Source organism: Tarenaya hassleriana, unplaced genomic scaffold, assembly GCF_000463585.1.
Source record: "Tarenaya hassleriana unplaced genomic scaffold, ASM46358v1 Cleome163, whole genome shotgun sequence".
NCBI lineage: Eukaryota > Viridiplantae > Streptophyta > Magnoliopsida > Brassicales > Cleomaceae > Tarenaya > Tarenaya hassleriana.
The window spans coordinates 77,508-94,947 of record NW_010965051.1 but is presented as its reverse complement, the minus strand read 5'-3'; the positions used below and the strand labels follow the sequence as shown (position 1 = coordinate 94,947).

General features: G+C 43.3%; 8 protein-coding genes across 11 annotated transcripts in view; 4 read left to right on the top strand and 4 right to left on the bottom strand.

The window, feature by feature from the left end:
- LOC104809722 (cytochrome c oxidase subunit 6b-1-like) overlaps positions 1–187 on the bottom strand; it is a 2,430-nt gene extending 2,243 nt beyond the window's left edge. The window contains exon 1 of one of the 2 annotated variants that reach the window (XM_010535784.1): positions 39–187. Coding sequence is in view for 1 of the 2 variants with exons in the window: in XM_010535783.1 (XP_010534085.1) it covers positions 39–80 (42 nt within the window). In the remaining variant the exon portion in view is untranslated. The remainder of the gene's footprint in view (positions 1–38) is intronic. The other variant, XM_010535783.1, reaches the window with a different exon arrangement.
- A 262-nt stretch (positions 188–449) lies between these two features.
- Positions 450–2,198, bottom strand: LOC104809721 (14-3-3-like protein GF14 omega). The gene is made up of 4 exons (XM_010535781.2): positions 1,614–2,198; positions 1,118–1,240; positions 801–917; positions 450–701 (listed from the first exon to the last, which is right to left on the bottom strand). Exons 1-4 carry the CDS (start codon positions 2,091–2,093, stop codon positions 642–644), a joined length of 780 nt encoding a protein of 259 aa, XP_010534083.1. The 5' UTR covers positions 2,094–2,198; the 3' UTR covers positions 450–641.
- Positions 2,199–2,467: 269 nt separating this feature from the next.
- Positions 2,468–3,722, top strand: LOC104809719 (serine/threonine-protein kinase SAPK2-like). 2 transcript variants are annotated; one of them, XM_010535779.2, is made up of 3 exons: positions 2,482–3,177; positions 3,334–3,388; positions 3,475–3,722. In XM_010535779.2, the coding sequence occupies exons 1-3, from the start codon at positions 3,062–3,064 to the stop codon at positions 3,700–3,702; spliced, it is 399 nt and encodes a 132-aa protein (XP_010534081.1). In that variant the 5' UTR covers positions 2,482–3,061; the 3' UTR covers positions 3,703–3,722. The 2 variants fall into 2 exon arrangements, 1 of the variants encoding a protein (XP_010534081.1); XR_771201.1 differs by lacking the exon at positions 3,475–3,722 and having other exon boundaries at positions 2,468–3,177; positions 3,287–3,371.
- LOC104809720 (phospho-2-dehydro-3-deoxyheptonate aldolase 1, chloroplastic-like) lies at positions 3,436–6,171 on the bottom strand. The gene is made up of 5 exons (XM_010535780.1): positions 5,617–6,171; positions 5,119–5,396; positions 4,435–4,711; positions 4,101–4,346; positions 3,436–4,023 (listed from the first exon to the last, which is right to left on the bottom strand). Exons 1-5 carry the CDS (start codon positions 6,109–6,111, stop codon positions 3,766–3,768), a joined length of 1,554 nt encoding a protein of 517 aa, XP_010534082.1. The 5' UTR covers positions 6,112–6,171; the 3' UTR covers positions 3,436–3,765.
- Positions 6,172–8,590: 2,419 nt separating this feature from the next.
- LOC104809718 (UDP-glycosyltransferase 85A2-like) lies at positions 8,591–11,427 on the top strand. Its single transcript, XM_010535778.1, has 2 exons — positions 8,591–9,418; positions 10,241–11,427. The coding sequence occupies exons 1-2, from the start codon at positions 8,899–8,901 to the stop codon at positions 11,179–11,181; spliced, it is 1,461 nt and encodes a 486-aa protein (XP_010534080.1). The 5' UTR covers positions 8,591–8,898; the 3' UTR covers positions 11,182–11,427.
- A 648-nt stretch (positions 11,428–12,075) lies between these two features.
- On the top strand, positions 12,076–13,839 carry LOC104809716 (monoacylglycerol lipase ABHD6-like). The gene is made up of 3 exons (XM_010535775.2): positions 12,076–12,963; positions 13,365–13,457; positions 13,554–13,839. The coding sequence occupies exons 1-3, from the start codon at positions 12,328–12,330 to the stop codon at positions 13,740–13,742; spliced, it is 918 nt and encodes a 305-aa protein (XP_010534077.1). The 5' UTR covers positions 12,076–12,327; the 3' UTR covers positions 13,743–13,839.
- On the bottom strand, positions 13,746–16,003 carry LOC104809717 (probable protein phosphatase 2C 9). 2 transcript variants are annotated; one of them, XM_010535776.1, is made up of 6 exons: positions 15,823–16,003; positions 15,634–15,722; positions 14,874–15,113; positions 14,319–14,595; positions 14,069–14,223; positions 13,746–13,974 (listed from the first exon to the last, which is right to left on the bottom strand). In XM_010535776.1, the coding sequence occupies exons 2-6, from the start codon at positions 15,667–15,669 to the stop codon at positions 13,837–13,839; spliced, it is 846 nt and encodes a 281-aa protein (XP_010534078.1). In that variant the 5' UTR covers positions 15,670–15,722; positions 15,823–16,003; the 3' UTR covers positions 13,746–13,836. The 2 variants fall into 2 exon arrangements, with proteins under 2 accessions (XP_010534078.1, XP_010534079.1); XM_010535777.1 differs by having other exon boundaries at positions 15,634–15,695.
- Positions 16,004–16,939: 936 nt separating this feature from the next.
- LOC104809715 (multifunctional methyltransferase subunit TRM112-like protein At1g22270) overlaps positions 16,940–17,440 on the top strand; it is a 1,031-nt gene continuing 530 nt past the window's right edge. The window contains exon 1 of the mRNA XM_010535773.2: positions 16,940–17,432. Within this exon, the coding sequence (XP_010534075.1) occupies positions 17,014–17,388 (375 nt within the window). The 5' untranslated portion in view covers positions 16,940–17,013 and the 3' untranslated portion in view covers positions 17,389–17,432. The remainder of the gene's footprint in view (positions 17,433–17,440) is intronic.

The following is a 17,440-nucleotide window of genomic DNA, read 5'->3' as shown; positions in this document are numbered from 1 at the left end:
GGGAGGGAGGACGAGAAAGGGGGAAAGGGGAAGAGTACCTCGGAGAGAGACGGATTTTGAGCGGCCGAAGCTTCCGCCATTGCCGCACGGACGGAGGATATTCTTAGAAGCAGCTAGGGAGTTACAGTGAGGCAGATCAGAGAATCTTTTACCGATAACACGAGAGAGAGAGACTCTCCCCAGCAGCAACTAACTATCAAAATGATTACCATTTACGAAACGACTGCGTTTCGATTCACCCTGATTGGACAAGAATATCGGGCTGACACGGCAGCCCAATTTCTTGGTTGAATGCATTGACATTTTACTTATTAAAGCCTCTTAGGTGTGATGTGAATACAGGCAAGCACAATGCGTGGCTTCATACTGTCCCATAGGTTAGATTCCCTTCTCACCAAGAAGCGTTCACTTGCTAAATGTTTCTCCTTCAGGTGATACCATTGACCAAATACCAAAATGCTGTAAACAGATTCAATCTAATTAGACAAAAAAGCTTCATGATCTTCATTTCACACACCGAGGGAGACAGAGAGAGATATAGGGACCCAAATGAGGGTTGAACCAATTCTCAAGACAACAAATCGAAATGCCTAGAGATACACGAGGAAGCAAACCCTAAACTAGCAGCTCAAGCAACCATTTTACTGCTCTTCCTCTGCGGGCTTCGGTGCTGCTTCCTTGATCTCATCCGCAGCATCATCCTGGTCCAATCACACACAACAGGTTTAGATTTTTTTTAGTACCCATATGGACAAGGCAACCTAACATAAACATACATTAAAAGGGATTGGAAACAAGACCTGCATGTCGGAGGTCCAGAGAGTGAGGTTGTCACGTAGGAGCTGCATGATCAAGGTGCTGTCCTTGTATGACTCCTCACCCAGAGTGTCCAACTCCGCGATTGCCTCATCAAACGCCTGAATACATACCCAGACACAATGTCACTCACTCTATTCCAATCGTTCTCCCACTTGTTTCTATATTATATTAAACGGCAAGGGAGATGGATGGCTTTTCAAAGTAGAAGCTACCACGGCTTGCTCTTATAGTTTCATATAGTACATTTGCATCCAACACCGCTGTTAATAGAAATGGTGCGTGGAAGACTTTAAGCTACCTGTTTAGCGAGGTTGCAGGCACGATCAGGGGAACTGAGGATCTCGTAGTAGAACACCGAGAAGTTCAATGCTAGACCAAGTCGGATCGGATGAGTCGGAGCGAGCTCTGCATTGGCAATCTCCTGCAAAGGCTCAAGAAAATGAAATCGGCGCCAATCTAAACAATGCAAAACCCAAAACTATAAACAATTGTTTAAATTCCTCGAAGCAATCTAACCTAAATCCTAAATCCGCTCAGGGCAAGAAATCTCAAATGCATTTTGAATCCGCCGCAAATTGTAATCAGAATGCAAGAAAACCGATTTATTAGACACTGGAACTCTGGAACTAAAAAATAACACGAACCCAGAAGAAAACTCAAGTGCTACTATAATAAATCGATCGAAATCTGTTGAATCAACATCCGTAAGTCACAAACCAATGCCCATAAGGCCATAACCGACCAGATCTGGAACCTAAACGCTGAGATTCGAAATAGGAAACAGAGAAAATAACCTGAGCGGACTTGTAGGCGGAGAGGGTGTGCTCAGCGGCGTCCTTCCTCTCCTGACCGGTCTTGAACTCGGCCAAGTACCTGTGGTAATCACCCTTCATCTTGAGGTAAAACACCTTGGAGTCGCCAGAGGCAGCGGAAGGGATGATCCTGGAGTCGAGCAGCTTGAGGATTCCGTCGCAGATGCCGGAGAGCTCCGACTCGATCTTAGACCTGTAATCGCGGATCGCGGTAACGTGGTCGTCGTTGCCGCGGCTTTCCTCCTTCTGCTCGATCGAGGAGATGATTCTCCAGGAGGCACGTCGGGCTCCAATGACGTTCTTGTAGGCAACAGAGAGTAGATTCCTCTCCTCGACGGTGAGCTCCTCGTTCTCGACGGATGCGGATACCTTCTCCATGAACTCCACCATCTCCTCGTACCTCTCGGCCTGCTCCGAGAGCTTGGCCATGTAGACGTACTCCTCACGCGCCGAAACAGCCATTGTTGGTCCTTCAAACAGCGGATCCAAAATCTCAAATCAGAGAGAGAGAGAGAGATTTGGATGTAGGTTTATGAAAGGAGAGAGGGAGTGGGGAGAGAGAAGAAATGCGTCCGAGAGGAAAGTGTGGGCCGTTGGATTCGTCCCAGTACGGGAGGCCCTGCTTTTTTTAAGGGCCCTGTGGATCGTTATTCTATTAAATTCGTGTGTGTGTGTATATATGATAAAATGTTAAAAAAAATTATCCATTATGAGAATATTCTTTTATCATACTGATTAATATTGCAGTGGAGTTTTGCGTACATTCAGCAATTTCATTGATTGGAAACTAATGTGTACGAATTATATCCATATGATGGGTCATTATTGCATCACCAGAGGGTAAATATACGGTAACATCTTATTGTCACATACATACACGTTCATGTTCATGTCTTAATCGTTATAACATCTCTGGTTTGGAGAACAGAGAAGCTCCGCTTCAATTCGGGAATTAGGGTTCTTCCCTCTACATATATTGTGTACTGATAGTCATGGAGAAGTATGAGTTGGGAATTTCGGTGTGGCGAAGCTGGTTCGAGGCAAACTGTCCAAGGAGCTTCTCTTCTCGCTGTGAAGTTCATCTGTACTTTCACATTCCATCCCTTTTTCACATCCCATCGGGATTTAAAACTGGAGAGCACGCTTCTAGATGAAAGCGCGGGCCCACGGATACTCAAAGGTGACGACATTATTATAAATATCACTCATTTTTAGTATATGGATTTTTTTTTTAATCAAGGTTTATCATGAATTATGTTTTAAAAATAGTCGGCTGTCCTTCATTCGCAACCGAAATCAACGGTAGTCTATGTCGCTCCTGAAGTTCTTTCCAAGGAAGAATACGACGGCAAAGTCAGATTCATATCCTTCATCTATGGAGATCCTCCAGTCCATTTCCGCCCAAAGAAGATATTGAATTTTGATTCTTGATGAAACTGCAGGTAGCAGATGTTTGGTCTTGCGGCGTGACTCTATATGTAAGCTCGTTGGAGCTTATCCACTTGAAGATCCGAGCGATCCGAGGAATTTTCGCAAGACGATCAGGGTCAGTTTCTTCGTCATCCATCCTCCCCCCGAAAATAACTAACTTACCCGTTCTCTCTCGAACAGTTGTCTGATATGTTGTGTTCCGTGCCTCCTGGTTCAAATGTCAGCGAATACTGACTGAACTCTCAGTACTCTGTTCCTGATTATGTCCCAGTTTCCAAGGAAAGCAAGCATCTTCCCTCCCGCTTTTTCATCACAACCCGGAGAAGGTTAGAGATTCATATGGTCAAAATCTGTTATCTTTTGAACGATTAAAAAAAAAAAATCTCGATGTTTGGTATTGGTATTGGAGCAGAGAATCACGATGCAAGAGATAAAGAACCATCCGTGGTTCCTGAAGAACTTGCCGGCGGAGATGTCGGAAGAAGGGAGTTGGGAGAGGGAGAGCAACGGCGTGAATGAACCGTCTCATACCATCGAAGAGATATCGTGGATTCTGCAAGAAGCACGAAATTCCGGAGGAGAGATCTCCGGCATCAGCGGAAGCAGCAGTATGGATCTCGACGACATCGACACCATGTAATAACACTCTCTCAAAAGACTTTTCAAGTACAAGTTTATATATGTTTTTTCTGGGAGAACAAGCTTAGGGAGCAAAAGACTGATGGGTTTGGATCCGACGTTTTCTGAGACGGTCGGCGATGATGAAAGCGAGCTCTAGCGACTGGGAAGCGTTGAGTCTCGGGTCACAGTGGGTGTGATAACGCGAGCCCAAGTCATCAAAGGTCACGGTTCTTGAGCCCCCGATGCATTCAGTCACGTTCTGACCGGTCATCTCAAGGTGCACCCCTCCGGGGTGACTTCCTTCTTGCTCGTGCACGTCGAAGAATGCTCTCACTTCCGCCTGAAAAACTTTCAAAAATCCCATCATTTCTTATATTCTCGATCACTAAGGGGAGTGCGATGAATCGAAGAGCATACCCTGATGGCATCGAAAGGACGAGTCTTGAGACCGCATGGAGCTTTGATGGTGTTTCCATGCATTGGATCGCTGACCCAAGTGACGATCTGTCCCGAACGGCGAACTGCTCTAATCAGATGAGGAAGCTTAACCCTCATGTTCTCCGCTCCCATTCTCGTAATTATCGTTATCCGCCCGGGCTTGTTCTCCGGGTTCAGTATCTCGATAATCTTCACCAACTCGTTCGGATCCATCTTGTCGCTCACCTACACCGATGAAACCCCCAAAAACAACGTATGATAACTAGTTACGAATGAATCAGGCAACAGAGAAGTTTGGCATTAGAGAACAAACCTTAATTCCAAGAGGATTGGAAACACCTCGAAGGAACTCGACATGGGCACAATCGAGCTGTCGAGTACGCTCTCCGACCCAAAGCATATGGGCAGAGCAATCATAGTAGAGGCCAGAGGTAGAGTCTAGCCGAGTCAGAGCTTGTTCATACGGCAATAGCAAACACTCATGGGACGTCCAGAACTCTGTCGTCTGCATGATCGGATGGTCGAGTGTCAGCCCGGCAGCGTCCATGAAACCGAGCGCCTCATCAACTCGATGAGCAAGTTCCCGGTACCTAACAAACAAAACCAACGTCAAATGTCGTAAACTTTTGATCCAAAAGGAGAAGTTTCAAACCCAACAAATAGCTATACAATAAAGTTTTCAAAGTTCTGGACCCAAAAACTTAAGGTTTGTGGCAGCAAACAAGAGGAAAATACCAACATTTTGGCATCGAATTGGTCAGAGCACAACTGATATATGCAGTAACAAAGTCCAATCAGACCAAAAGGCTATCCTTTTCAACACTTGCTGACGATAAACGACACCAGAACATCAATGGGAACAACAACCAATGCCACTGGTGATGCTAATTCTATATCCTAACCGCCACGAGACTTGCTGCAACCACAAGACGATCTCCGCAACCAATCAGAGCAATAAATGAACCAAACTTCTGGGGGGAGGAATTCAGCATTATACCTGTCTCCTTGCTCGCTGTGCTGGGCGAAATCAAGATTCCACTGAGTAACCCTCTGCATCGCGGCATAACCACCAGTGGCGAAGGCTCTCAGAAGATTCAGAGTAGCTGCAGATTGGCAATACGCTCTGATCATTCTCTGGGGATCAGGAGTCCTCGCCTTCGCATCGAAGGCGTCGCCATTGATGTTGTCCCCTCTGTAACTTGGCAGCTTCACTCCGTTTCTCTCCTCCAATGGATCTGATCTTGGCTTCGCAAATTGACCCGCCATTCTTCCCAACTGAACCAAGCACCGCCATAAATACACGCAAAAAAAAAGCTCAGTACAAGTTCAAGAAAACGCTCTCATCGCCAGAAGATTAACCCAACACAACAAACAGAATCCTGTGAAATGTTTGAACTTTTCTGCTTCTTAGTCCTAAATCAGCTGGAGAAACTCGCTGAAACTAATCCGAGACAATTCGCTACAAAATGGTACAATTGGGATGATTTAGTCGTACCTTAATTACAGGCACCTGACCACCGAACATCAAGACGGCACCCATCTGGAGAAGAATCCTGAAAGTGTCACGAATGTTGTTAGCGTTGAACTCCTTGAAGCTCTCAGCACAGTCTCCGCCTTGCAACAAGAATGCCTCTCCCATAGCGGCTTGAGCCAGACGCTCCTCCAGAAGTCTGGCCTCTCCGGCAAAGACAATCGGCGGGAACGCCTCGATCGTCTTGAGCACCGACTCCAGCTCCCCCGCGTTTGGGTACTCCGGCTGCTGCAGAGCCTTCTTCGACTTCCAGCTGTCAAAAGACCATTTCCCCCGACTCACATTTCCACCCATCTCCGTCTTCAACACCGGAGCCTCCTGCATCGGTGGCTTGGGATCCGTCTGGACGGCGGAGATTCGGAGGAATGATGCTCTGGGAGCGGCAGAGAAGCTTGATTGGCGGTGGCAGATCATTGACTTCGACGAGGGGAGATTCATGCAGCTGTTCGTGAGCGCCATTTCCTCGATTCTTCTTCTCTCTCTCTCTCTTTCTGTTTTTTTTTTCTTGGGGTTTAGGAACTAGAAGAGAAATTGAAGGGATTTTATAACGAAGGGGAGAGAGTTGGTGCGGTGGCGTTTGGTTTAGTCAACTGACGTGGTAGGTAAATCCCTCAAGGTCATTTTGGTAATTATAAAGGTGACTTCCCGCGGTTGGGATTGTTGGAGGGTAAATACGTCAATTCAGAGTATAAAACATGGAAATCGGGCCGGTAGAACCGGTATTCTTCGGTTTAAATAGCGATTTATTAGTTTAATTGGTAGTTTCTGCATTAAAAAAAGAGAGAAAGAAATCGGATTTTCTTTTGGTAGGATTTGTTTCAAATTTCGACGGTGCTGCTATGGTTGGGCAATAACTTAATATTCAAATCTTTTCGACCTTCCAAAAGGAACACACGTGCCATTGCAGTCATCAGGGAAACGAGGGTTGCCTGATCATTAAAAGCCAAACTCACCTGACCTAACCCCTAATTCGGGTTTTAGTTTGGTTTGTTTCGGTTTTTTAAAATTATATCTATTTGTTTGTTTTCATGTTATGATTCGGTTCTTAATAATAAGATATTTATTTTCGATTAAAACGAATATGTTATGTTTTTGAGTTATTTTACATTTAATTAGAAACAATTTGAATTTAATTTTTCCATTTTATAAAAATTATACCTGTTTGTTTTATGATGCCGGATATTATAATATAATATCTGATTGGTCACTTCGGGTTTTGTATTTTTTTATTTTTATTTTTTTTTGTTAGGTTTAGTTTTGGAGACTTTGTTTACTCCCAACGGTTGACGAGACAAAAATGAAAGGGCCAGAGTTTCGGCATCTGTCTATTTGGGCCGTAAGAACTTCAAAAATCCCAAAACTGATTACATTATCCTCAGAAACTCCGATATGGGCTTTGGATTCGTGCACTCCCAACCCGACCCATTAACGCTAAGTGTTGCTTTTGCAGAATCATCATGACGTGGCTCTTCGTTTGTTAAATGACGAAAATGTCCTTGCATTGGTAGAACATGGAAATATCGTTGTCAAATACATGGACGGGGAGAGGGTAATTGACCTTTCTTTTTTGTGATTGACGTAAAAGAGATTAAGTGGGGAAAGCCAAAAATAAACATGATTAATTAATTAATTAGAATGCCTAAAATAAATTTCTTAAAATGTAAGTTGCCTTTCCATCCCATATCATGAACCTCGACACTCGACGGGACTGCATATATGTATGTATGTATTTATATACGAAATATGCGAGGGCAACAACAGAAAGATTTGAGTACGAGTTGACAATTGGACGGCCTTGCGGTCGAGACCCACAGCCCAAGTTTACGCCTAATCTGTGTCGGTGACAGCTAGGAAACTACAGAGATTGTGGCTATATGATATCATGTGAACAAAAAACAAAAAAAACAAATGGAAGTCGATCGCCGCAGAAACAAGCGAAAAATGTGCATTTTCGATTACTGGATTTATATTAGGATTCGAATCATTTTCCTATGAAATCGTTTAGAGGTTGAATCCCATGATTTCAAAATTATATTAACGGGAATAAATATTGGAGGGGGTTGAATCCCATGATTTCATTTTGAATTATTAGCACACACGTTATATGTGCTCCTGACTTTTTCAGAAGTGTAACGATTTCTTTTGTTCGTGTTTATACCAAAGACTGCAATAATTATACGTACCTTTTCTTACAAATTTCAATTTATCCAATTCAGGTGTCGACGTACCTTGGACCCTTTTCATGACTACTCGCTCTCTATCGCCAGAAATTAGGACGGCATGCTTTTCACCACCAAGCGTAGTTTAGGTATACATCACAAATGTCGTTTAGATGCATGTGTGTGTATATCGATATAACTTTCTATTTTTACTTTGATTTATTAGATATGGCAAACTTTTTATATTGTATGCCAAGTTTTTTTTATTTGTTGATAATCCAAAAATTCACCGGACCTTTGATCCGATTATATCTCTCAGAGGACCGAGAAAACCCAGATAAATACCCCTATCCACGCTTAGATTTGAAGTCATCGTGAGAGCATACTTTTCATGTTCTCTCACCATTAGACCACCCAAACTTGGGTTATTGTATACCAAGTTAAACATAAATTAAGTGTTTCTCCCTTTGTTTCCATATTCTATTTTCAATGGGCAATGCAAAATGTCAGTAGTCCGAAAATGTTGATTACTGCGCTCATCGAACTAATTTAGTGTTATATTTACAATTTAAAAAAATCACTATAGCCAATGAATTAAGTTAACGTGGCATTTACAAATTCAAAATTTTATTTAATACTTAGGTATAAATAGATGTATTTTTTTATAAATTTAAGTTTAGTATGTAACTTTTTAATATACAACGAGTTTGATGTGATTTTCAAAATAATAACAATAACAATAATAATAATAATCCAACAAACCAGTTTTGTCGTCTTCTCCATGAAAGAAATTGACAGACGCTTATGTGGACTTTGACGGTCCAACCATAACCAGTGAACGAAGAATTTACTGGGAAGACCCATCCGTTCGTAGTTCGTACTATTCTATAGTCGTCGTAACTATCGAGAAGATATCCGCTGACAGGGGAGACCCATCTTTTTTCCACGTGGCATACAAGTCTCTTCGCACGTGGGAAAGTCCCCATCGACAATCGCCACGTGCAAGAAACCCACCCGTCTTTCTTCTGTATAAAGGAAATCTGCTCCAAATCGTCTCGTTTCATACCATTCTCGTGCCGAAAAGAAAATGGGATTGGTTGCCGGTTTCAGCTCACAAAAACCGCACGCAGTGTGCGTGCCGTACCCGGCACAAGGCCACATCAACCCCATGCTGAAGGTGGCGAAGCTTCTCCACGCGAGGGGCTTCCACGTCACCTTCGTCAACACGGAGTTCAACCACCGCCGTCTCCTCCGGTCGCGTGGCCCTCACGCGCTGGACAAACTTCCCTCGTTCCGGTTCGAAACCATCCCCGACGGTCTGCCGGAGACAGAAGTGGACGCGACGCAGGATATCCCCGCCCTCTGCGACTCCACCAGGAAGAACTGCCTCGCTCCGTTCAAAGAGCTGCTCCGGCGGATTAACCTCGCCGGCGGTGAGATACCGCCGGTGAGCTGTGTAGTTTCTGACGGCTGTATGAGCTTTACGCTTGACGCGGCGGAGGAGCTCGGAGTTCCGGAGGTTTTGTTCTGGACGACAAGTGCTTGTGGTTTCTGGGCATATCTCCATTATTACCAGCTGGTAGAGAAGGGTTTAGTCCCCTTAAAAGGTTAGACTGTTTATTAGGTTTCTGCTCAGTTTGGTCAAGTAGCCAATTTTAATTTCACATAAATACACGATTATATATTAGTATTAACCACTACTCTGTTGTAGGGTTTATTTTGTAATTTGCTTATAAACTCTACATTACAGGCAACCTATATAAATTGTTGATTCACCTTCTAAAAGTAGTACTATTGTAAATTAATCTTCAAATGATTCAGCATACACCTTTTGATGCTCTCCTCCTTATCTATTAAAGTTTTAATTTGTTAATCCCAAAATATATCTAGAAAAAAGGGAATATTTATCTGTAATGGTGGGCCGCTTTTATTATTGTAAAGAAAACAATCGCCATCAAAGTGAACAACGCTTGACACCACTTGTTACTTTGTTTTTTCATATGCTCACCTTATCTATTAAACTCCTACTACCCCCAATTGTTGGGGACCATATATTTTTATTTAGTGTATCCCTTTTATTATTTAAAGAAAAAAAAAGTCTAGGAGTGGACTGAAAGAGAAATTGTTTTTTTATATATATATAATCTTTTCGTCGCGCAAATATCTAGAATTTGTTGTGCAGTTTTGGGAATTTTTGTTCAACTCCGCAAGGTTTTTATGCGTGGGAATATTTTTTGTGCAAGATTTCCCAATGGCATATATCGGCTATATTCTACAAATTCATCGACATTTTTTTTATATGAAGAGGGACAAAAGAGTACCGAATAATTATATACAACAGCCATATAATATAGTTTTCATTAGAGCATACATAAGTAAGATTCAGTTATGTAAATATATTTAATTGATGTTGTTAATCCTTTTCACAGACGAGAGTTACCTGACAAACGGGTACTTGGACACGGAGATCGACTGGGTGCCGTCCCTGAAGAACTTTCGACTCAAAGACTTCCCCACCTTTGTCCGTACCACCAACACAGATGACGTCATGCTGAGGTTCGTCATACGCGAGACCCATCGAGCCAAACGCGCCTCTGCTATCATCCTAAACACGTTCCACGACCTCGAGCATGACGTCATCCGGTCCATGCAATCCATCCTCCCTCCGGTTCACCCGGTCGGTCCGCTCCACCTCCTCGTGAACCGTGAGATCGACAAGGACAGCGAGATCGGACGGCTGGGATCGAATCTCTGGAAAGAAGACACGGAGTGTTTGGCGTGGCTCGACGCGAAGGCACCGAACAGCGTAGTCTACGTCAACTTCGGGAGCATTACGGTGATGTCGGAGAAACAGCTTGTGGAGTTCGCGTGGGGTTTGGCCGGAAGCAGGAAGGAGTTCTTGTGGGTGATTCGGCCGGATCTCGTCGGCGGAGACGCGGCCGTGGTTCCGCCGGAGTTCATGGCGGAGACGGCGGACAGGGGGATGCTGGCGAATTGGTGCCCACAAGAAGAAGTTCTGTCGCATCCAGCGGTGGGGGGATTCTTGACGCACAACGGATGGAACTCAACGATTGAAAGCATCTCCGGCGGAGTTCCGATGATATGTTGGCCGTTCTTCGCCGAGCAACAGATGAATTGCAAGTTCTGTTGCGACGAGTGGGGGACTGGAAAAGAGATCGGAGGTGACGTGAAGAGGGGGGAGGTGGAGGCGGTGGTAAGGGAGCTTATGGACGGAGAGATGGGGAAGAAGATGAGAAATAAGGCGGAGGAGTGGCGGCGCTCGGCGGAGGCCTCCGTGGCGGCGCCTTCCGGTTCGTCGTTCGTCAATTTCGAGGCGGTGGTCGATAGGGTGCTTTTAGGCCACAACTAAATCACTGGTTCGTTTTCGTTTAGTGACATAGATCACTTGTTCGTCGTCGTTCTCAGTTAACAGATGCATGTTTAATAAATAGGCATGAATAAACAGATGGGCTTCGCCACAGGTTGGGCCTATTTCTACATTTATGCCCACTATGGTTGTATTCTGTATTGGGCCTTCAGAAAACAATTCTTAATAATAAAGAAATGAGCCTACTTCTTGTATCACATGTGAATGTGATGGGCTTATATTAACTTCTTCGGGTGTTTTAGGAATCGATTAATTTATTAACGTTCTATGAATTTTAGTGTGTCCGTTTAAATAAATATGTCTTCGTACGTTTTCTAAAGTATTCGATATGATACTTCACATGTGATCCGAATGAACGACCAGTGAAGTTGTCTCTCTGCCCCACTTATCCGCGTTTAGTTTTACCCATGCAACCAAACAGCAGGCTAGAACCTTAGATACATATTTTGTTTATTTTGCATATATATGGAGATTTTTTTTGGGTAAAGGCACATATATGGAGATTCTTACTTTTAATTCTATTAAATTCCGAAATCTTGGTCCAGGGGATATTTAGTGTTTAAAATCGAGTTTTAGCTTCCAAACATTTGATTCAGAATTGAAATCAATTAAACAAATATGAAAGAGTCCAAATAATTAGGTAAGATTTATTTAAATTATATTTTTATTTGGTTTGAATTATCCATTAAAATTTATATTACTAAAAAAGTAGGAGTTCTAGTAAAAATAATATAGGTTTTAGATTTGATTTGTTTGATTATCAAGAACAATAATTACCCAAAAATTTGACAAAATCCAAATATTTATGGTATATCGATTGGAAAGATATTGAATTTTATTGACTATTTTGATTTTAAAAAAAAAGAGAGTATGCATACTAATAAAGAATTTTAGTCAACTATACACGCCTTTAGAATCTGCAAATCAAAATCCCACAATAAGCCAAGTTTCTAAATCTCTCAACAAGGCATCTGATTCTCCATGCTTTCCACAACATTCGACACACACACGTGACAAAAACATAAAATAAAACCCACTTACCTCCCACTCATCACCCCCAACCAACCCCAAAAAAAAAAAACCAGAGCATCGTATCTTCTGGTCGGAACTCAGATTCTCTAAATCTAAATGACAAGGTGCTTCAGCTTGTCTGAAGCAGTACACGGATACTACAGATCCGGCTTCATCAAATCCGGTCTCCAACCCGTTTCCACCGATCTCGACGACGGAACTACCATCCACTGTTGGATCCCCAAAACCCGACCCGACTCCAAGCCCAACCTCCTCCTCATCCATGGCCTCGGCGCCTCCGCCGTTTGGCAATGGTCCGCCGTCGTCCGCCGCCTCTCTCCGCACTTCAACCTCTTCGTCCCCGACCTCCTCTTCTTCGGCGCATCCTCCACGACCCGACCCGACCGCTCCGAGACCTTCCAGGCCCAATGCCTAATGGCCCTTATGGAGGCCCATTCCGTCCGACGCTTCAGCCTCGTCGGACTCAGCTATGGCGGATTCGTTGGCTACCGCATGGCGGCGATGGCCGGCGGCGGCGTCGTGGAGAGGGTGGTGATCTGCTGCGCCGCCGTGTGCATGGAGGAGAAGGATATGAAGGATGGGGTATTTAGGGTTTCGGATCTCGACGAGGCTTCGAGGATTCTGGTGCCGGAATCGGTCGGGAAGCTCCGCGAACTGATGGGTTACATTTTCTACGACCCGTCTCGTACCAGATTGATCCCTTCTTGTCTGCTCGAGGACTTCATCGAACATGTGAGCCTCTTTCCTCCCACTTCGCCATGTCTTAACCAATTAGATTTTGCCACGTGTCCACATGCGTTTTGTCTTCAACAACCGGGGAAAAAAAAATATAGTTCCCCCTTTTGTGTATTTGTCACAGAAAAAGTCTTTTTAAGGGAAATTTTTATTTGTTTCTTATTTTGAAAAAATATATTTCTTTAAATCCGGGAAAAGAATAGATTTTTTCTTATTTTGTGTTTTTTTTTTCTGGGTGGCAAGATCTTTCCTTTGTTTGCTCAAGTGGAGAATTTCTTCACATTTATTTTTATTTCTTTATTAGTTGGACTTTGGCGAAAAGTAGAAGGATTGTTTTTATTGATTACGTGGAATAAAGATGCTAAATTTGAAAATAAAAAAAACGTGGAAATGACAAGGCATTGAGGAGAGAGTACGTGGAAGAGAAGAGGGAGCTAATCAAAGCCATACCAAAAGACAGAAAAATCTCAGACATTCCGAAGATCGCTCAGGTAGGTTGAAGGTTCCACTTGGGGATTGATTTCTCTTTTGTTTGTTCCTGAATTATTATTATTATTATTAATAAATTGTTAAAAAAAAATTGGCAGCCAACACTGATAGTGTGGGGGGAGAGTGACAGAGTGTTTCCAGTGGAGATGGGGAAAAGGCTGGAGAGGCACCTGGGCCCTAACGGTAAGCTTGCGGTCATCAAAAGGAGCGGTCACGTTTTCAACTTCGAGAAGCCCAAACCCTTTTTTAAACTCCTCAAATCCTTTCTTCTTCCCCCATCCACATGACCCCTTCCATCTCTAGAATGTGTATCGGTGTTGCTTTCTGTTACTCTGCTGCGTTTCTCAATCCGAGATACGGGTTTACTACCTGTCAGAGTTGTCATCTGAATCTAACGACGATGCATGATATGTCGTCTTTACTCTCTCTTCTCAACGCTTCAGCCGTTAGCTCCTTGGCTGCCTTCTGCGGCTCCCTCAACCTTCTTGCCACGTCAACTGCCTCTTGGTTTGACATCACCTGCCACATTATCTCACAACAGTCAACATACTGTAAACTACATTGCTTACACATCAGTCCTTCTTGTAAATATGCACATGTCTATAGAACTCACCTTCCACAGGCCGTCACTTGCCAGAATAAGGATATCTGTGTTGCTATCTACGGCGACTTCCCTTATGTCAGGTTCTGAACTCAGATGTGTTTTGAGGCTCTTGTCTCCAAAGGCACGAGATACAGCCAACTGACCATTGACCCGAGGGACATCCCCTGTGAGATTACGCCCACTATGTCATCCTCAACATTCCACTGAAGATTTATCAAATGGGACAGAAAAAGGGTGCTGTATTGAAATTGTTCTATACCTGGCAGGTTGGAAACAAATCCGCCTCTATACTCAATGCTCGCCCTTTCAGTTCCCGGTTCATGATCTGTACTGATCTGTATTGCTTTGCCTCCTCGACAAACAACTGCTCGTGAGTCGCCAACATTGGCTACCCACAGCTTTCTCCCGTTCATCAAGATTGCAGTCACAGCTGTGGACCCACCTCGACCCAAATCAGAACTGTGAGATAAGATCGTCTGGTCCATCTTTTCGTAAGCTTTTGCGATAGATCTTCGAGGATCAACCCATAACTCTCCCTAAAATAAACAATCAGCTCAGCTGTGTTTACTGCATTACCAAGATCTCTTAATTGTGTCTAGGACGGACACCGACCGGCCCGGGAGACCATTCATTTAACAGAACGGAACCAGAGCTCAGTTTAGTTCAGTTTGGGCCTGTATCTCTTTGGACATTTGTTCTGACACCAAGAACACTGGAGCCAATTTCCATATCTCTTGGATCAAGCCACAAGTTTGAAACCAGTTAAAAGGAAGAACCAAAGCAACACAGAGTAAAAACAATACAGTAATCTGACCTCCTTCAGGATATTGGAGAAGAGATGCTTCTGCAAGTATGCAGGGACCTTATCTCCCATGTGGCCATCGAAAATTGCAAATAGTCCAAGCTGATGGCCTTTGATATTGATGAAATTGGCAACATGATAATCTTCCATCGGGTGGTTGGCCTTTCCTTTTACTAGACTAAAACCATACTTGATTTCCCCTTCGTCGCTTTTTCCTTTACCCGAGCGAGATGACGCTTGCCCTCCTACAACCTAACCGATGAAGCAAACAGAGCAGGACGGTCAATTCTTCGAAATGATAACTTTCTTGGGCTAGATAACTCCACAAACACTTCCGTCAGGTCAGGAACATCGAAAAGAATGCTTTGACAAACCACATGGAACATTTCTAACAAGATGAGCCCAGATTGGGCTTCTTGAGGACATTGATCACCGGTTATGTTGATCAAAAGAGCTTCCCACACAGGTAAAGTTCATCAACACTCCGAGTTAATAATTTATTCATTTGTAGAAACCCAATTCTTCACCAGATGTATTGTGCTAAAGACCCAAGTGAGTTCGCAGATATCTGGTACTTTTAACAATATCATCATCATGTGATCATAATCGTCTTTCTCAAACATGAACGGAAAAGCATATGTTATATACGACACAGCTTAAACTCAAGCCAGAAACCCATCAAGATCGATCAAAAATCAAACTAATCTATCTCAATCATGAAACTAGCAGTCATTCAATTTCAGACAGAATTGAACGAAGTGCACATATTTACCTCGGAGGCGGAACTAAAGCAGCAGAACTTTTCCATCAAAGTCGACGAATTCCCTCGATTCCCTGTGTAATTTTCCAAATATACACAATCTGTAAAAGTTACGAAGCAAAATCAAAAACCCCGACAGAAGAAATTATCCACAAGCAACACAGAGAGGGAAAAGATGAATCAGATAGAAGAGGGAGATACCTCGGAAAAAAACCCTATTTGCTTCAATCAGAAGCCACAAAGAGCCGATGAAATTTTCGCGAAGAAGTCTTCTCTCTCTTTCATTGGGTCTTTTTCGTTTCAAGAAATATAATTTATATACAAAGAAACCAGCTTCACGCGTAATTGCTCTATGAATCCTATATGTTCCGCCTTTGGTTCCATAGTATCAAGACTTTCAATAAGAACCCCCAAACTTCGAATGCTTTATTTCATGAGAGAATTTTCTATGTTGTATATTTTATTATTTTACAAGATTTCTTTGCATTTTTTTTGTTGTACTCTGCTTTGTTATCGAATAAATCGGATGTGAAATGCAATGCAGCATGATAATATGAACATTTGATCTTTTGTTAAAATTATTATTTTTTTGGGTAGAAATAGATAAACTCATAGATGTTAGATACAAACGATTTCATTGCCTTGTAGATCGTGTAAGCATCGAATCAGCCATGCAGAAGATTTTCTCATTGTTTCAGAACCAAAGGGACTTCGTACATAAATACAACAATATTTGGGTGTAATTCAAAACAGGAAATATTAGAACAAATTAAGATAAATGCAAAAGAAGAGGTGCTATTTGAGAAGCTAGGAAAATGAAAGAAGCAAATACATATATATATATATATTGCCTGTTGACTTCCTCTTCATCTTGTATATGCCCTTTTCCTTGACAAATCTATGGTCTCTAAACAAATGTCCACGTAGATAATCCACTTGTTTTACTTCACTTGCTCATATGCCACTATTCTGTTTTGTACCTCTCAATATCCGTCGTTAATTGAACTGAACACACAAAGGTACATAGATTTTGATTATAGAAGTTTAGCGAAAATTCAAAGCTGCCTTTGTCACGACCGCGACCGAAGCCTTGTGTTCGCGTCATGTCATGTTCTTGGACGGTGCAGCCAAAATTCTCTCGAATCTTATTAATTCTCGAGAAACTGACCAATTAGATTTTTCTGGGCCCCACAGTGTTCATAAACATGGGCCTGTATCTTTTACAACCTGGCCTATAACTAATATATGGGCCTAATTTGAGCCCACCATAAACCACACGGTGTCGTTTTGTCTTTATGAATAGCACCCGCTCTCGACCAGGGCAGCCTCCTCGCCACTTCCTCTTCCTCGTGTTTCACTGCTGCCACTTCTGCGCAGAGAGAGAGAGAGAGGATGAAGTTGATAGCGCACAACATGCTCTCGTGCAACATAAAAGGCGTGACGAATGGATTCCCTCTTCGGATCGAGGCCGAGAAGGTGATCGAGAAGGAGGTCGATTTCAACCCTGATTTCCTCAAGCACATGTTCGCCAAGATCGAATGGAAGGCTCTTGTGGACGCGGCACGTTCCTTGGGATACTCCGAACTTCCAGAGTCTGCGCCTGACGCGGCGGCGTTGGATTCAGACGAGCCCTTTCTCAGGAGGTTCCACCACGCGTTGCTCGAGCTCACTCTCGAGGAAGGCGCGCTCGTCTGCCCGGAGACTGGTCGGAAGTTTCCGGTCAACAAGGGAATCCCCAATTTGCTTCTCCACGAGGACGAGGTTTGATTTGAATAATATGTCCTTGTAAGTTTCATCTAGGGTTTATGGGGGGGGGGGG

Coding starts and splice junctions, on each gene's coding strand:
- LOC104809721 (XM_010535781.2), bottom strand. CDS start 2,093: ATGGCTGTTTCGGCGCGTGAGGAGTACGTCTACATGGCCAAGCTCTCG. Junction 1,241..1,613: donor CCGCCTACAAGTCCGCTCAG/GTTATTTTCTCT, acceptor GAGCCTTTGCAG/GAGATTGCCAATGCAGAGCT. Junction 918..1,117: donor CCTGCAACCTCGCTAAACAG/GTAGCTTAAAGT, acceptor GTATGTATTCAG/GCGTTTGATGAGGCAATCGC.
- LOC104809719 (XM_010535779.2), top strand. CDS start 3,062: ATGAAACTGCAGGTAGCAGATGTTTGGTCTTGCGGCGTGACTCTATAT. Junction 3,178..3,333: donor ATTTTCGCAAGACGATCAGG/GTCAGTTTCTTC, acceptor ATTATGTCCCAG/TTTCCAAGGAAAGCAAGCAT. Junction 3,389..3,474: donor TTCATCACAACCCGGAGAAG/GTTAGAGATTCA, acceptor GTATTGGAGCAG/AGAATCACGATGCAAGAGAT.
- LOC104809720 (XM_010535780.1), bottom strand. CDS start 6,111: ATGGCGCTCACGAACAGCTGCATGAATCTCCCCTCGTCGAAGTCAATG. Junction 4,712..5,118: donor CACAGCGAGCAAGGAGACAG/GTATAATGCTGA, acceptor TTTGTTTGTTAG/GTACCGGGAACTTGCTCATC. Junction 4,024..4,100: donor GTCCTTTCGATGCCATCAGG/GTATGCTCTTCG, acceptor AAAGTTTTTCAG/GCGGAAGTGAGAGCATTCTT.
- LOC104809718 (XM_010535778.1), top strand. CDS start 8,899: ATGGGATTGGTTGCCGGTTTCAGCTCACAAAAACCGCACGCAGTGTGC. Junction 9,419..10,240: donor GGGTTTAGTCCCCTTAAAAG/GTTAGACTGTTT, acceptor TCCTTTTCACAG/ACGAGAGTTACCTGACAAAC.
- LOC104809716 (XM_010535775.2), top strand. CDS start 12,328: ATGACAAGGTGCTTCAGCTTGTCTGAAGCAGTACACGGATACTACAGA. Junction 12,964..13,364: donor TCGAGGACTTCATCGAACAT/GTGAGCCTCTTT, acceptor GGAAATGACAAG/GCATTGAGGAGAGAGTACGT. Junction 13,458..13,553: donor ACATTCCGAAGATCGCTCAG/GTAGGTTGAAGG, acceptor AAAAATTGGCAG/CCAACACTGATAGTGTGGGG.
- LOC104809717 (XM_010535776.1), bottom strand. CDS start 15,669: ATGGAAAAGTTCTGCTGCTTTAGTTCCGCCTCCGAG. Junction 15,114..15,633: donor GCTTTAGTTCCGCCTCCGAG/GTAAATATGTGC, acceptor TTCATCGGTTAG/GTTGTAGGAGGGCAAGCGTC. Junction 13,975..14,068: donor CAAGTGACGGCCTGTGGAAG/GTGAGTTCTATA, acceptor ATAATGTGGCAG/GTGATGTCAAACCAAGAGGC.